This window comes from Colias philodice, chromosome 13 (genome assembly GCF_061535455.1).
Source record: "Colias philodice isolate Cphi_HAF_F1 chromosome 13, ilColPhil1 Martin Lab GWU primary, whole genome shotgun sequence".
In the NCBI taxonomy this organism is placed as follows: Eukaryota; Metazoa; Arthropoda; class Insecta; order Lepidoptera; family Pieridae; genus Colias; species Colias philodice.
This window is the reverse complement of record NC_143098.1, coordinates 8,314,699-8,333,953: the sequence shown is the minus strand read 5'-3', so window position 1 is coordinate 8,333,953 and position 19,255 is coordinate 8,314,699. Positions and strand designations below refer to the sequence as shown.

Genomic DNA, 19,255 nt, shown 5'->3' with positions numbered 1-19,255 from the left:
AAATTTGGTATGAAGATATTTTGATACCCGAGAAAGGACATAGGCTACCTTTTATTGCGAAATATGTACCACGGGCGAAGCCGGGGCGGACCACTAGTACATAATATTTACCCAATACGTGATGGCACTCTGTTCCTGGAAGGTACCGATGATAGCGCTGCGTACATGTTTCTCTTTGACCGGTGTTTCGACCGCATTCATAGCCTTCTGTATGGCTAATGTCTGTAACAAAATTTGTATGTATATATGTCTCTATAGGTATAAGGAGTGCTTTCCATCAACGAATATATGAGTGCAACGGACTTTACATAACTAAAAATAATCAATATGATAACATTAGGCAATATGTATTTCATTTAATGTTATTTTAGTTTATTGCAGTCTGTTGCAATCTGCAAACCAGTTGGTTTGAAACTTTGAAGATTGTCAAAAATTAATTTAAAAGACGAGAAAATTTGGTAAACAGAAAGATAACTGCGCAAAATTGTACCTTCTTTACGGTCAATCGTACGTAACAATTCATTTGTGGAAAAATAGCTTTATTAGTAACTTAGCATTCATTATTAATTATTACCTGTTAAGTGATTCATGACCTCGGAAAGTCCCGTCTGAACTCAACGTATAAAACTGGACAATAACATACCACACTTCCAAGACATCGACGCAGACAGATGTTCAAAATTGGATTTTATTTATATCCTTCGGTTTCAAGTTTATGTTTACCAAGAACTCGAGTGGATTTGTTTATCTGAATGCGTGGTGGTGTTGTTAATATACATATTAATATATGGAACTGTTTTACGTTTAGTGGAAATTTATAATTAGTCTAAACTTTGAATTTAAATTTCAATTTCGTTCTTAATAATTACTTATGTCCATCTTTGATATAGTTATCCAATACAACACTAGGAAAAATAGCAAAGATTTGATGGTCCAATTTTTAACGCATCGTCACAATTGCGCTACTCGAGAAATAGGCTAAGAGTTTTGAAATCCAGCATAATTCATGCCAACGGAGTTTTTTAGAGGCTCAGACGATTGAGCTCTGAAAAGTGCACTCGAGTGCAGTCTATCTTTGTGCTAATGTTCCTTTAACTCGAGCACAAAGAATTCTGCAGTGGCTCTTTACTTTCTTCGTGTCAAGTAGATAAAATGTGTAATTACCATAATCACCTCATCCAATTGAGAATAATTATATAGGGCATAGGCATATTAAAAATTTCCCATCTTTCACAAAAAATATTAAAAAAAATTTGCTTTATTTTTTATTTAATACCAGCGGCCTACATATTACATTGAATACACGTAATAACTGCAGTATGCCGCGTTTTTTATTCCTTCATTTACAAGGAAATAATTGAAGTGCACACACTTCATGCATGATTAATTTTATAAAAAAACCTTGCTAGTTCTTGGCAAGAAGACTATTTTTATGATAATAATAAATATTATTTTTGTATGATAAAATAACTAAATGCGCGACACGGCATGTAATTTTAAGACTCCGATTGAAAATGACCTCAAATCTACAGTGTTTCTGTATATTTCTAAAAATTGCTACATATTTGTCGCTAATTATAAACGAATCTCATAGAGATCCTTGTTTCTAACAATAATAGACGATATTTAAAAAAAAATCCATTTAAAGCATACCGAAACCATAAACTACGTACCGTTACGTCTAGGAAATTAAGTTTACTTCCATACACTCCATGTATTTGATATGTTAGCGATAGTGAAGTTAATTTAAACATGCGCGGAGTGCCCTCGAGTGAACTATTTTGATGGCGATTACTTGCTCTGGGGACACTTCGTGGATACAAAACACACATAGCATGTTTGTAGAAGTCTGTTTATTTTAACTTCGTGACTCATTTAAATGTGTTCCAAAATATAGACTACTTGAAGATAATTTCAAAAAGCACGTAAACTATAACAAAGTTCACACCAAATTATGAATGTCTTCAGGTAAAAATAAGAATGAAAAAACAGGGCCAAATGAAGGTCCACGTGCAAAATAGAGGCGAGTAAATGTAACTTACCAGCTGATGGAAGCGTTTATCGGCAGGTGTCGCCATAGCGTGTTAGTGTGGAGAGTCAGCTGCATGCATTAGTTTAGTGACGTGCCACGCTGGAAGCAAACACGCGGCACAATGTTAGTGCTGTTAGCGGATCTGGTCAATGAGCGGTACCAGTATGACTACGTGATGGTTAAATGATTAAATCTCTTAATTACAATAAAGAAGGAATATACAAAATATAAGGTATAAGATTCTACTTAATCGATTATATAAACATAAAACAATCATGATCCAACAAAAGTTTAACATGACAATAGCATTAAATTATTTAACGAATATAGAATGAATATTTATTTACAAGGATGTGGGTACTGGGTAGTCTACACTAATATTATAAAGAGGAAAACTTTGTTTGTTTGTTTGTTTGATTGTAATGAATAGGCTCATAAACTACTGGACCGATTTTAAAAATTCTTTCACCATTCGAAAGCTACATTATCCACGAGTAACATAGGCTAGGTTTTATCCCGGAAATCCCACGGGAACGGGAACTATGCGGGTTTTTCTTTGAAAACGCGGGCGAAGCCGCAGGCGGAAAGCTAGTTTAAAATATTAAAAAAATCTCCACGATTCAAAATATCAAAGCAGAAATTCTAACAAGATCGACCAAGATAATTGAAGGAAATAACAAAATTGTTTCAGATTGTATTAATGTAGGAATTCATGCAAGTGTTAACAATGAAACATGTGGCAGATGAACAATAGAGTGATTGAAATTTTCATGCTTTACCAATAGAATAAGACATTCAGTTCAACGAAAATAAATAAGACGTAAGTTTAATCAATAAAATCAACAATGGCTAAAATAATATGAATTACAGAACTCATCTGGGTCGCATCAACTTATGTAATTTTTACTAGGATAATTATAAAAAATGCTGAATTAAACATCTCCAAAGCAAAACATTCGGCTGTTTCGGCATAAGAAACAATTTGCTTTCCAAAATAATCTTCCCACTTTTCATATCCTAACATTTGAGAATTCTATAAAAATTATTGATATCTTCACAATATATTGCATATAAGCTAATAAGATCTAATTACTCTACGTGTTATATCCCCTTGGGGATATCTACGGCATCTCTGCCTAATTGGTTTAGCGACCGAGGCCTTGTTTACCTGATACGGTTAATGTCAGCGAAAAATCAATGCTGAAGTTTTACCTGAAACAAATAATATATTTTTTGTACTCTTATTTATTATATCCTACAAAGAAAACTTACAATTTACAAAATAGCCTTATTTTAGAGAAGGTAGAATAAAAAATTTGCATGTCTAAAAATAAACCTTACGACAGGAAAATAAAATGGTTTTATACACGATCTGTTAGTTTTATAGATATTAGATATTAATAATATTTTTGTGTGGAAATATCTTGATATATATAAATAAAATAAATGAAATAGATGTTATACAATTTTAATTTTATTCAATGTTGAAATAAGCAGTTGGTTAACTAAAGCAAACACAAACAATATCAACATAAACAATAGAGCCATTCAGGTGAATATGAAACTCGGCTATAGCTGACCTAAACTTTTGTTGAGGTCTCTTTTATTAACAAAATAGTCGTGTTTCCTTTTCATAAGGTTAAATAATAAATTATTGCAACCTTCTTTCATGTTATTAAAAATAAACGTAAGTATTAGAAAAAAATTAATACGTTTACACCTCAGATTATCTGTTGTTGTTTAATTAATTATACTTAATCAAAACATAAGGAACGTGTATCTAAGGATGTAACACTCATTATACAACCACTCTATTGTGATTGTGTAATATTGTAAGTCGGATTAAATTGTTCTTTGAAGTATTTATAGATGATCCCTACATTACATAATATACAGTAGTTGCTAGGTGAATACACTTTATAGCTCATCTTATAACTTTATCAGTTTCATCCAATCATTTTAACAGTAAAACTAATTCAATGACTTCAATATTATAATAGTCCGTCATGTGGAAGACTGCTCCTTCCATACCTATATGAAGCGCATCATGTATTTTATATTACAAACGCAAGCATATTCAATACCCAAGATTAGACACAATAGCACAAATAACTAAATAGTTACTACGTAAACAATTGTGACAATAATAATTGGTTTAATACCACGGAAGTTTGTAATATGATACCCGCTTTATTATATTTGGAACAGCGAGAGATTACGTCTAACATATGAAACCTTAACCGCTATCAATGGCCCATCATGGCCCAGTGAGCGCCACCTACCAAAGGGTACTTGACCACATTACGGTACACTGTGACAGGGCGCTTGCTTCCACGCACTGATTGTCGACAGCCTGTTATCGCAGGCCGCAGCCCACGTCGGGTGTGAAGCAAGTGCTAATTATGCGTAACCGTAACGATAGCAGTGCGCTGATATAACGCATACTTGAGGAAATATTTATGTAATAAAACATGCGTTCTGGTTCGCTTAAGCCTTTGTAAATTCAAGCGACGCGGACGTTGAGGGTGTCACAAAATTAACTCAAACTATAAATAAAATATAATTTTTTGTTAATTCACTGTGACGTACTTGTACTACTTTGTTTATCCCACATCTTTATAAATGTTTTACACATAAATAAACGAATCCCACTACTAGAAAATTATGAAAGTCGAGACTTCTACGTGCCGATGTGATAACTAATTCAAACATTCAACCATTCATTCAGTTACATACCACTTTTCTAGACAATAGGAATGTTCACAATACAGTAATATCCACGCTAAAACTACAATAGTGATAGAATTAATACGGAAGAGGACGTTCACCGTCGGTGACTGTCCTCCGGCCGCTTCCGCAGCAGATGAACCCGTGTTGCGGATGCACTAGTCAGTACATTACATCACTATCATCTGATACTACTAGAACAATCAAGGAACAATGAACAAACTACAGAACTGTTTATTCCATGTTGGACAAACGAGTTATGAAGTTATCTGACGGCTGGCCCACAATAGTTGTTGTTGTACTTGAAAAGGATTCTATATATTGACATGGGAAGAGGATAAGCGAAGAACTTGCGCACAAAGGGCAATTCATTGCATGAAAGAATTCATTCACGGTCCTTACAATGTTGTTATATGTAGTTTCGAAACCCTGACCTCTGTATTTGCAACTTTGGGCACATGCAAGTCATCCTATTGAAGGATATCTTTTATACACATAAAAGTAAAACTATTTATTGTGGAAAGGACCATGTTTCCTGTTTTGATGGGACAACGTTACCTAACTCTGGGGTCATAAATTACCCGAATTTGCACATTTATATCGTTAACGTTTTATATAGTTATATAGGCTTATAATACATTCCCTTTTTTATATGAATGTGGTAATGCGAGAAAGCTGGTATCGTTTAGCTTAGAGAAACTTGTCTTAGAAATTCTAAGAGAAATTTAAGTATAATATTCGCATCGCATTCACTATTTATTTAGGTACTTTAGATATAAATATTATTGTATATTGCACATAAAGTAAATTATATAAGCGTGTACTTAATTCAATTTCGACATCCTGTGTTTCTAAAACATTTCTTTTACCGCAAACAAAAGTTATATAATATTTTAGCATTTTATTAAAAATTTAAACCGTAATATGTATATGCGTCTCAAATTTTTTCACTTTCATTTCAATGTAAGTAGGTAAGAATGTATGTGATTCTGAAGATCTTTAGTGCAACAAAATTTCTTATTCTTTGAGACATGAACAGATTTTATTATTAATTATTACTTGAAAAAAACACAGACAGCAAATCGAATCTTTTGTATTTGAATTTTAATGACGAATCGGTCAAGCCGTTTCGGAGTTCGGACGCTTGCGTTGTGCCGTTTGAACGCGACACGGGATTTTTTTATATATTACAGAAAACAAGAATTGTATAGGTACCTAGTACCTACTGTGTACTATAACGTATACGGTATACTGATTACTGTATAATAGTGTATATGACACAATATTATAACGTACTATGAACGCAATGTTCTTAACGAAGCGAAAAGGACAACCGCGACCGGTAAGATCATTACGTATTTAATATATTATTGCATACCACACTTCTATCAAACTACGCTGTCACTTATAATTAAATTATTTTTTTTTATGTTATAGGGAGGAAAACGAGCGGACGCACTGCCTGGTGGTAAGCAGGTTGCGTCGCCCATAGACCATAGCAGAGGTTATGGTTTTTGCCTACCAGAATAGGATAAGGGGGAAGACGGAATTAAAATGGTATAAGGCGGAAGCTATGCGTGGATTGGGAAGCGGCGGGAATTTATTGGCCTTTTAAGAATCGATAAGTTTTTTTAATAAATGATATTTACAATTTAATATACCAATATCTATTGAGCATTGAATAAGAGAAAAAAAAACCCCTTTTATCGGGACGAAGTTCCTCATCGCGCGTTGCGAAAGGGTATACTTGTACTTCCTCGATAAATGGGCTATATAACACCAAATGAATTTTTCAAATCGGACCAGTAGTTCCTGAGATTGATCTGACGTTCAAAGAAACAAACAAACAAACTCTTTAGCTTTATAATAATAGTATAGATTGACTGAAATCCTTCACATACTTTAATTTTTAACGTCTCAACACCCAATTATTTTCTGTAATATTATGACAGACTAGGTTATACCGTTGTTTTCGTAGATGTGCAAAAAATCTTTAAAACAAGTGTTTGCAGGCTACATTATGATCAGATAATCTGTAGTTGAGTATTATACGTAAATTTCGTCCAATTCCGAATAAAAATCACTTGAAAATCTTGAAATTATCGCGAGACATCCCCGATTCGTTCCGAATTAAAATCTACCGCTATGAGCGATAGTCGGTTACAATTTACATGCGTTTGTGATGCGCATTGCAACGCCGACTTTATGGCGATATTATACGAATTTTCATTGTACTGCATAAAATGTATATGAGAACAAAACGGTTCTTTTGATTTAGTTTACGAGTCGCATGTCGCACCTTTTTTTTCGTTTTGAATTTGAAACAGAGTAACTTCAGGTCACATTTTCATTTCATTTCGCATCATTAATAATTGTGGAGGAAGGAAGGAGGAATTTCTCCACAGTTGTGACCCCTGGCAGTCTTAATTTCCTTTTTTATAGTTGCCGCGTAAATCATGTAAACTCATTTCTTTGCTATAACCACAGACTAATAATAATATACTACGTATACAACTATAACATTATTTATATCACAATTCAAATACCTGAAAGGGCACACACGTGCACCTGGATACATATTATAAGAAATACAAAAATATTATACCTAGCCGGTATTTTACCTTCGACACAAGCTAATGAAGGCTAAAGCCTACAATATCAATTCTTTACGTCTAGCCTTGACAATACTTATACCCTCACATTCACACCTTCAGCTAGGCATTAAGAAATAACCATGTGCAATATAAGTTAACAATACTAAATATTATATACTAAACCTATATATCAGAAGTATAACGCCTTGATACATGTATTGACTATAGAGATATATCCACAATCACATGACTCATACGTAATGCAGATGCAAGTAAACATTTACATATGGCATTATTTTTACTGGCATACACACATACATAACTGTACGAGTCGAAGCCTTATTGCGATTACGTAATTTAAATAATATTATGTACTAGCGACCCGCCCCGGCTTCGCACGGGTGCAATGCTGATACTAAATACACTACAGAAAAATTGTGAACGTTGTATAGGTATAAAAATATAGCGGCCCGCTCCGGCCTCCGGCATCGCACGGGTATAAAATACATAGCCGGGCGGCCGCAAACGCTACGTCCTGCAATTTTTAAATCTGTAATATCTTCGAAAATATTCACTTAAATCATACGGTGTACAGGGCCATATAGATCTATATTAAATGAACAATGTATCCATGGTATTTAATTGGTTAAGGATTAATGCTGTATTGGTTAAAATCGCTTCGAAAATTAGCCATTATTTGTCGTAAAAAGTAAATGACAAAAAAAAGTTATTGTGGGTTATCCATAAGAGATAGACATATACCATCGCGGACTTTTCTGTAGACCTTTTCAATGTGTATAATACTTAGTACATTATTTTGATAAAACTCGTAGGGTTCAGCCTGCGTTTGCAATGTAAGCGGAATAAATGTAATTTTTTACGACATCACATTAGAAACCTCAAAAATAACAGTACTTCTCCACTACTTAATGGATCTTATTATACATATAAACCTTCCTCTTGAATCACTCTATCTATTAAAAAAAACCGCATCAAAATCCGTTGCGTAGTTTCAAAGATTTAAGCGTACAAAGGGACATAGGGACATAGGGACATAGGGACAGGGAAAGCGACTTTGTTTTATACTATGTAGTGATAATGATTTACGTTAAGTGTCAGTTATCTTTGCAGTAGGTACCTATATATTTGCGAATCCCTATGAATTACATGCACTGTAGAATAGATTTCCGAAATACAGTTTAGCTATTGACTATGACTTTGACTACTGATTGAAAATGAGAAGAAAAGTACAACAAATTACGTACTTAGCTTATAGCTATCGCTTAGAGTGGAAACACGGGAAATTAATTGCAGCTGAGGCAGCTAGATAATAATTAATATGATTAGCATTTTGAGCTATAGGTATCTGGTTCACGGTTCAAGTAACAAACATTTGCATATAAATTTCATAGCAAAACCCAATTATCATAACACAGCCATGTTTCTTTAGATGCAATATGGTACTTAATTTTTAAACGTGTGGGCATATTGTTCTGTGGGTTTAATCCGCCGTTATTTTTCTTAGCGATTCATACTATAATACATAATAAACTATAATACCTAATTACTAGGAACTATAATACCATTTGATTCATAAATGTAAAGTCATTTAATTGCTATTACATTACTTATATTATCCAGTCACTCTCCGATCCGGTTTCATGCCATTCATGGTTTCTTGATTCTTCCCACGTTTTTCACTCTGGAGATATCTCTTAAAAGCCATGTGAATTGAAAACTCTTGAAAACGATAATAATTAGCCATGTTTTCTCTTAATACGTCCATAATTGAGATAATACTGACAGAATCTTATAATATTATAACCAAACTCCACCAAAACGGCATGCATGACCGATTATATTTTTTGTATTAATTATTCGGGCTAATGTTTACGATAATACGAAAAAAAACGAATAGATCGTGAACTATTTTTATACCCTTAAGGTTGATGTTCCGACCGTCCCTCCATACATTTTTGATTACCTCTAAACACTTAACACAGACACTATTTCTTTAAAACTAATCATTTTATCACTTCTCTATAATGAAATGTGTGCGCGTTCGACCTTTTTAATCAATAATTTACAATATTTACTTAGAAAAACAACAGTAAAATACCGGAAAAATTTGACACTTCTACAGTAGTGTGCGTGACTTTTGCCAAGCGAAACACGACATAAAGCACGACATCTAGCGCATAGACTATATACTTATTACAGATCTAGCGCGTCAATGTCTAAACGAAAGGCGATGTTTAGACATTGACGCGCTAGATGTCGTGCATTCGCGTTCGTTATCTTATGCATAAGGGTGCACTCACACACATCAGTCACCGTCAAGTCACCGATGACTGATCGGTGACGGTTTGTGTACGTATCCACAAACACCAGTCACCGTCATGTTGTCCGTCAGTCACGTCGCCGGTTTGACTGAATCATTGAACACACACATCAGGTTAGTGAGTGATTAGACGTGTGTCACGCTAGAGAACATGTAGCAATTGACGGTAGCACGACGCTGACTGAACTGAGACGTGACGGCACCGGGTGAGTGGGGATAAAAGTATGATACATGTATGGAAAGATTATTTGACGTGCCTGACCGGGGACGTCACTGATAGATTTCGTGCCGGCGACTGTCGTGTGGGAACAGAGTCATACTAGAACTATTGATACATATTTTTTTTTAATCCTGTCCGGTGACGTGCCGTGACGGTGACTGATGTGTGTGAGTGCACCCTTATGAGCATAATTCTAATAAATCAAAGTTCTGTGTAAAAATTGAGTAATTTCATTTCCAATCGTTCAAAGAAAATAACAATAAAATAAAATAAAACTAATGACCTTAGAAACTATGTTTTTTTTTATTTATTACTCATTATTGTTCGTCCGTCGTAGGTCTGTAAACTGTATTGTACACTGAAGGTAAATGGTACTGTAGGTACTTTAGTTCGGCGTCGTCGCTCGTCGGCTTGATATAAAATTACATTCTTGATTTCATTGACACGCGCTATGATTTGCGCGCGGAATTTCTTGTGTTGTGAATTTATTTTTGTATGCTATGCATTTTAATTGATTCAAATTGCAATGTTTCTCTAGTATGCATTTGAGACTATATTGTAAATTGTAATAATTGATCGTGGGTATAGTAATTAATTATTCTAATAACGCAATTAGTAATATATGTATTTTCGGTGGGATTCAAAACAAAAAATTGGCCCGTGATTTTTATGAAATTTCACCACATTGCAAATCACATCAATCATAGTTCATACACATGTATGACGAAAGTGATTAGTATTGTGGCTAACATTGACTCATCAGTTCATCACTGAAACCAGTGATAAATCAGTACCTATATCATATTGTGTTTGAATATTTTTAAACAATGATATAAGTATACAATTATTATAAATCGGTAAACTATCAAAGTAATCACAAACTTGCAAACATTGGTAAAATGTCCAGTAGTTTATGAGCCTATTCATTACAATTTACAATCAAACAAACAAACAAAGTTTTCCTCTTTATAATATTAGTGTAGACAAACACTATGAATACGATCACTAATGCAAATTCGGGGATTTTCTAATTATTGCTAAATAATAATTGAATTCGTTTTGAAATACTCTATAATTTTTAGTGTATAAATAGACATTTATAATGTGGTGCTCATTTTTTTTGTACTGCTAACGCTATTGTAGGTACCTATTTTCGTTGTTTTATTTCAAGTGAACACGGCCATACAATTTTGTCACGAGCCGCCTATGATTGTAGGTACTTTTGTTAGGCTCCTTCGTCGTCCGCGTCGGCTCGAAAGTTCTTGATTTCATTGTCACGCGCTATGATTTGCGCGCGGATTTTCTTGTGTTGTGAATTTATTTTTGTATTATTATTATTTTTTATTTATTTTTTTATTTTATTGATTCAAATAAAATATTTCACTAGTATGCATTTGAGACTATATTGTATTATGTATAATTTATCGTAGGTATAGTTATTCTTATAACGCAGTTATATTTTCGGTGGGACAATTTGACCCGTGATTTTTCTGAAATATCACCACGTTGCAAATCACATCAATCATACACACGTATGACGAAAGTATAGTGGCTATAATTGACTCATCAGTTCATCACTGAAACCAGTGATAAATCAGTACATATATCATATTTTATTGTGTTTGAATATTTTTTAAACAACGATATAGGTATACAATATTATTATAAATCGGTAAACTACCAAAGTACTTCCGAATTTTCAGACAGACAAACAAGTAGTTTGAACACGCAGTTTTCTTATACTAGTAGCAAAAATCAAAACCATAATATTATGTTTCCCTACTATATTTTACTAAAAGTCGAGTGCGTCGAAATCGTAAATAATAATATGTTTTTCACCTTCCTGGTTATTTTCCCATAGTAAATAGTGTTTTAGGTTTGTTGTTGTAGGTAGGAATAATAATAATTATTCTTACATGTTGGTTATGAAATGTATATTGAAATAATTTACTTTTACAAATCATTAGTGATATAAGTTTTGAGTGAAAATGCTTGGATCAGCATAATATTATATGGTACTTCAAATACATGTTTTGATAAAAAAAACAATAGTGTAATAAAATAAAACTGCGTTTTATTGTAATCAATGTTGACAATTTTAAATTCCAAAATTATTGATCAATAAAATAGTTTACACCAACAAATATAACTTTTATTTTTATAACAATCGTTCATAATATAAACCGTAGCAGGTGGCGTTTTGAAGTTCTGTCTACTCATACAGAAAAATGGAAAACTTGTTTTTTTTGTAAACAATTTATTACTCATGTTGTTTGGCAACTCGAAGCGTGGTCGTCCGTCGTAGGTACTTTTGTTCGGCGTCGCGTCGTCGTCCGCGTCGGCTTGATATAAAACATTCTTGATTTCATTGACACGCGCTATGATTTGCGCGCGGAATTTCTTGTGTTGTGAATTTATTTTTGTATGCTATGCATTTTAATTGAATCAAATTGCAATATTTCTCTAGTATGCATTTGAGACTATATTGTAATAATTGATCGTGGGTAGGTATAGTAATTAATTATTCTAATAACGCAATTATATTTTCGGTGGGATTCAAAACAAAAAATTGGCCCGTGATTTTTATGAAATTTCACCACATTGCAAATTATATATTATACAATTACAATTACAATTATTATAAATCGGTAAACTATCAAAGTAATTACAAACTTGCAAAATATGCTTTTCCGAATTTTCAGACAGACACACAATTTTATTAGTTTGTTTTAGCAAAGTAGGTACCTATACCTATACGCTTACGTCGCGCGTCGCGTCGTCGAAAACGGTGCGCCCAGAAACAAACATACCTAATTCAGTTACAATCCTTTTTTTGTTCCGTAATTTATTGTATTTATTCTAATACGATTTTTTTTATTCGTCGGCCAGTTCTACTAGGTATAAAAAGATAAAATTGAAATATAATTATTGTAGCGACAGCCATATTATGTTACTATGTTTTCGTAAATATGTTTTTCACCTTCCTGGTTATTTTCACATAATCTTATCTTATATATAAAAATGAATCGCAAAATGTGTTGGTAAGCGCATAACTCGAGAACGGCTGAACCGATTTCGATCATTCTTTTTTTATTATATTCCTTGAAGTACGAGGATGGTTTTTATGTAGAGAAAACGTAAATATTATGTACCACGGGCGAAGCCGGGGCGGACCGCTAGTCTTCTTATATATAAAAATGAATCGCAAAATGTGTTGGTAAGCGCATAACTCGAGAACGGCTGAACCGATTTCGATCATTCTTTTTTTATTATATTCCTTGAAGTACGAGGATGGTTTTTATGTAGAGAAAACGTAAATATTATGTACCACGGGCGAAGCCGGGGCGGACCGCTAGTATATATATATATAAATGAATCGCAAAATGTGTTGGTAAGCGCATAACTCGAGAACGGCTGAACCGATTTCGATAATTCTTTTTTTATTATATTCCTTGAAGTACGAGGATGGTTCTTATGTAGAGAAAACGTAAACATGTACCACGGGCGAAGCCGGGGCGGACCGCTAGTCTTCTTATATATAAAAATGAATCGCAAAATGTGTTGGTAAGCGCATAACTCGAGAACGGCTGAACCGATTTCGATAATTCTTTTTTTATTATATCCCTTGAAGTACGAGGATGGTTCTTATAGCTAGAGAGCTAGTTAGTTTAGTTTTAGTGCAGTGGCAGTGTAAATGTTGTTGTTGAGGTTATGTAAATTTAACACTTTAGTTAACTACCAAGATATAAAGAAATGAGGATAGGACACAATAACTATTGGTTGAGGTATTTATAAACTCATAATATACTTTTAAAAAAATCACGTTTTAATAAATTTCTAGAATTAAATTAGAACAGCTGATTCAAAATAGCCTAAAAAATCTTAATAATAATAATTACGCTTCACAGCAAGAAGAAATGTACCATATGTACCCGCACAAAGTCGATATTGTGTTGCCTACCGTTCGACTCAATGGCTAGGGTTGTAACTACCTTTAATAATTATTACCAAACTAATAAACCGAGTGATGCGAAATAACCATAATTCTTTTAGAGTTTGATAAAATGATCAGGCAGGTATTTTCTTTAATCCTCTGAATTCTCGGTTACTAAATTGTATCGTTGAAATTATTCTTAATCGCGTAAATTTAATAAATAATCATATGGAAAACACTTTTCATTTGTTTTTTTACTTTCACGCCCAACTACTATACAATAATTACGTTGTTTCGGTATTTTGACGAGAAAACGCAGGAAACATCCGTTGTATCATTTTAGATAGATTGTATATTTTGTATCTGTAGAATTGAAATCAAAGCTATGTATATGTTGTCTCCATTCTTTTCTTATCGGATTGTTGATCCCAATGCGAATGCGTCACTTAAATTTTATAAAAGACAATTAAGAACATCAAAAATAAAGTGATACGTAAATATTTCACAGTGCAATATATTATATAATTAATAATAATTATATATTTATGAAAAAATAATTACATCAGATTTAATAATAGCAATTGTTTTGAATGTACATAATATGAATAAATGATTACATCATAATAGTAATAATTACAATTGTTTTATTTCCCATTTGTTGCAACCCTAGCATATCTTCATGTAGCAGCAGAAGTACCTACACTGGCGGCGCGGCGGCATCGTGCGACATCAAAGGCATTGCCTTACTAGGTAAGTTTATAATGACTCATTTCTTTTATTATATAATTTACGTTTTACTTTTACAGAATCCGATTCAATGGATTATGAAGACGAGTCACACAACGCCATACGATAGTGATGATGAATGAACATTTCAATAAATGCATGCGTGTTTTTAGGGTTCCGTAGCCAAAATGGCAAAAACGGAACCCTTATAGTTTCGTCATGTCCGTCTGTCCGTCTGTCCGTCTGTCCGTCTGTCACAGCCGATTTACTCGGAAACTATAAGTACTACAGTGATGAAATTTGATGGGAATATGTGTTGTATGAACCGCTACAAAAATATGACACTAAATAGTAAAAAAAAGAATTGGGGGTGGGGCCCCCCATACATGTAACTGAGGGATGAAATTTTTTTTTTCGATGTACATACCCGTGTGGGGTATCAATGGAAAGGTCTTTTAAAATGATATAAAGTTTTCTAAAAAACATTTTTCTTAAAGTGAACGGTTTTTGAGATATCAGCTCTCAAAGTCGTAAAAAGTATGTCCCCCCCCCTCTATTTTTATAACTACGGGGTATAAAATTCTAAAAAAAATAGAGGTGATGCATGCTAATTAACTCTTTCAACGATTTTTGGTTTGATCAAAGTATCTCTTATAGTTTTTGAGATAGGTTGATTTAACTGTAATTTATTATATTTGCTGCTACGGAACCCTTTGTGCGCGAGCCCGACTCGCACTTGGCCGGTTTTTTTTTATGTTGTTTTGTAATTGTTAATTGTTTCTTAAATAAAGAAATAAACTAAATATTTAAATGATGATTTGTTATTTGCAACACAACTTTATATTTGAGATTCTTTACAAATGTATATTTAGTTTTGTATCATCAAATTTATAAATTTTATTCCATAGTTTTCAAAATTAAATGTAAATGACCATAAAAACATTAATAAAGTAAATCATTGATGTAAGGTCAGGGAACGTAATACATATATACATCTGACCATGTAGAAGCTAAGTCTTGTTGACTGCTGAAGTCTGTAAAGTTTTGTTGTCTGCTGAAGTCTGTACGCAATGAAAATGTCTGCCGTTTCGAAAATAAGTTTTTAAGACCCTAATAAATAAAATATATGTATATATAATGGCAGATCTGGTCAAATACTTTCAAAATTGTATTTTTTTCAGCACTTTCATAAGTGTCTGCCAGAATGTTATCCGCGTGATAATGGTCTGCCATTGTTATTTTCCGATAGTAATAATAATCTATTTTCAAATATCAAAATGGCAGACGTGGTCAAATGGTTTCAAAGTTCGCCAAAAATTTCCACCTGTCTTACCTAAGCGCGCGCCCCGTCCACCACTCTGGGCTTAGTGACTCCTCATCTCATGTATAGTAGGTATAGGGGAATCAACACACAAAAATCCAGGTCTGGTCAAATACATACAGGTAGCTTTGCGCTAGCTCTCTAGCTATTACTTCTTATGGAGAGAAAACGTAAACATGTACCACGGGCGAAGCCGGGGCGGACCGCTAGTAAATAATAAAATAATAAATAGTGTATTAGATTTGTTATTGTATCTTGTATACCTACGAATAATTATTCTTACGTCTTGTTGGGAAATGTTCAAATACCTACCTATTGAAATAATTTACTGTTACAAATCATTAGTGTTATTAGTTTTGAGTGAATAGGCATGGATCAGAAATTCAGAATATAATATGCTACTAACTACTCAAATACATACATGTTTACACAACAAACACCACTGACCTCTATAACTATAAGTTATAGAGGTCAGTGACCGTCAGTGACAAACACTATGGATACCTACGCTCGCGAATGCAAATTCGGTGATTTACTAATTATTGATACCTAGTCATTGAATTCGTTTTGAAATAGCCTGTACTTTGTAATTTTTAGTGTTATAGACATTTATAAAATGTGGTGCTCATTTTTTTGTAATAAATCATCCCGAACGCTATTGTATTTTCGTTGTTTTATTTCAAGTGAACACCTAGGTATACAATTTTGTCACGAGCCGCCTCTGGCCTCTGGGTGAAATAAACAAGTCAAATGATTTTTGTTCTAATTGTATTTTGGTAGTAGTTTGTTTAGAATTTACATTACCATTGTTTAATTTTTATTTTGTATTTGCAGTAAAATAAAAAGATGAAAAACTTCATTAGGTATATTGTACGACACCTCACTCTGAATCGCGCTAGCGAAATTTTTTCGTTACAGAGCACATATACAACTTTCGGACAATCTTCATTGAGGCCGGCCGGCAAATCGAGTATGTCGAGAAACTTCACTTATTCGATGGAGGTATTCTACCTTCCTTCCTCCACAGTTGTGGGACCCCGACGTGCATTGAACACGCAGCTTTCTGATACTAGTAGCTAAAATCAAAACCACAGATATGTCTGTGATCAAAACCATAATAATATTTTTACCTATTATTTTACTAAAAGTCGAGTGCATCGAAATCGTAAATATGTTTTTCACCTTCCTGGTTTTTTTTCCATAGTAAATAGTGTTTTTGATTTGTTGTTGTATGAATAATTATTCTTACTTGTTGGTTATGAAATGTATTTTGAAATAATTTACTTTTACAAATCATTACTGATATTAGTTTTGAGTGAAAATGCTTGGATCAGCATAATATCATATTTGCTACTTCAAATACATGTTTTGATTAAAAAAAAACAATAGTGTAATGTAGGTAATAAAATAAAACTGCGTTTTATTGTAGGTAATCAATTTTGACATTATTTATTTCCCAAAATTACAATAAAATAGTTTACGCCAACAAATATAACTTTTATTTTTATAACAATCCTACTTCCTACTAATGCGAAAGTTCATACATGTTTCAAAAGAAAAACTTTTACTTTTACTATTATTTCAATTTATCCGGTTTAATTAAGACTTAATATTGATACATATGATCATTATAAATACAAATAGGAATTAACAATATAACGAATACGTGGCACAACTAAAATTTTACCGATACCACCCGTGGTCATTCTCCTTTGTGGGTCATTTGTAACAGGATGGCGGTTCTACAGCGAAAAAAGAAAAATGATGGTCAGAACGCTGATACCGGATACCTTAAGATACTGTAATATAAAATATTACTAGATTAGATAAAATATTATAGGTAGTATCTTCACCGTGTGTGACGCGCTTTACATTCACGCCATCTAGAGTTAAATCTTTATCATTTTTGTATACGTCTGTGTGTGTAAACGACCCTGTATGCAATGACAGATGTTAAAACGCATAATTTTACCGAATTGGGTGGATTTTAAGGCAATGATATAACATATTTCAATAAAATATAATATTCAGTAACCGCCATGACTATTCCTAGGTTTGATGACTATTCCAATTACGCAAAAACTCAAATAAACTAGAAATGTAGAATTCAGCGCCATCTAGCGGGATATTGGCTGGGAACAGATCGTTGCAATCACCTTAATTGGAAAGTAGGTAGTTTTAAAAAAAGTTGTCTATGAAGAAGCGGAAGAACGTTTGCCGGGTCATACCTAGGTAGTTACCATACAAAAATATTGTAAACTAGCATTAATGCCCTGCGGTTTCACCCGCATAGATAGCGATATCGTTACAGTGAAAAGTCTACTATAGGTCGGACTATAGGTTTAATTTTTAATCACATGAAAATCACCTTTACCCCGTCCCGCACTACGGCGTTTTTTTTTTTTTTTGTTTTTTTTGGGAAATCTTTCATATGTCGGATTCCTACCGACCAAAACCCCACTGTGTTCCGTCAAGACGCATATTGGTAGAATTCCTCCGTGACCCCCGCACTACGGCCTGCTCGAACAGTATACCTACTATTTTCTGTAGATTGACACTTTTAAAAATTCGTTATATCTTTTGAATGGAATATCCAATTCTTTTCATTTAAAAAGTATTTTGCTGGTATTGAAACAGTCTATAATAAAACATCATTTAATGGGATAAGGATTAATATATGTGTATGGATAACATGGTTTGATTACTGTCGGCACTTCTATTTACTTTGAAAACGTAAAAAAGTTGTTGTAGTAACATAACTACTGAAGATGGACATATGGTATCGCGGACTTTCTTGTAGATATTGATCCATTCTATAATACCGTAGAACATTTTTTTGTTCTATCTTCAATAGATTCCGCAGCGCACGCGATGACAGAAGTTTTATTGAGGATTTTTTTACACCTTGGGTTACATTATTGCATTTTTGGTAAGGATCTCTAATTTTTTTGAAAATGCAATATAGCCTATGTTGCTCAGTAAAGATGCAGCTTTCTAATGGTGAAAGAATTTTTGAAATCGGTCCAGTAGTTTTTGCGTGAAAACCATACATACATACATACATACATACTTACAAACTTTTCCTCTTTATAATATTAGTATAGATAGGTACTTATATCAAAACGCATCAAAATCACATCGAAGCCAAAAGCGAAGTAAAGATAAGCACGTTCTATTCTCTACAAAATTTAGTTCTTCTAAACTACGCGCATGTTTTATTTAAAAACCACGTAGATATTCAAATATTATCGTACGTAAACAACTCCGATATGATCGTAACGGGAACGAGATACGTTGTAGCGTCGCGGTGTAGGCGGATGCCGGCAATCAAAGCTGTAGCTAGCATCCCATTCTCTCGAA

General features: G+C 33.4%; 1 protein-coding gene across 6 annotated transcripts in view; it reads right to left on the bottom strand.

Moving 5' to 3' along the window:
- The window catches only part of Hip1 (Huntingtin interacting protein 1), a 40,179-nt gene that overhangs the window by 13,429 nt on the left and 7,495 nt on the right, over positions 1–19,255 (bottom strand). For 3 of the 6 annotated variants that reach the window (XM_089702641.1, XM_089702645.1, XM_089702646.1), the window contains exon 2: positions 112–222. In XM_089702641.1, coding sequence (XP_089558767.1) covers positions 112–222 — 111 coding nt within the window. Of the gene's footprint in view, positions 1–111; positions 223–2,042; positions 2,132–3,200; positions 3,245–19,255 lie in introns of all 6 variants that reach the window. The other 3 variants (XM_089702643.1, XM_089702644.1, XM_089702642.1) reach the window with 3 other exon arrangements.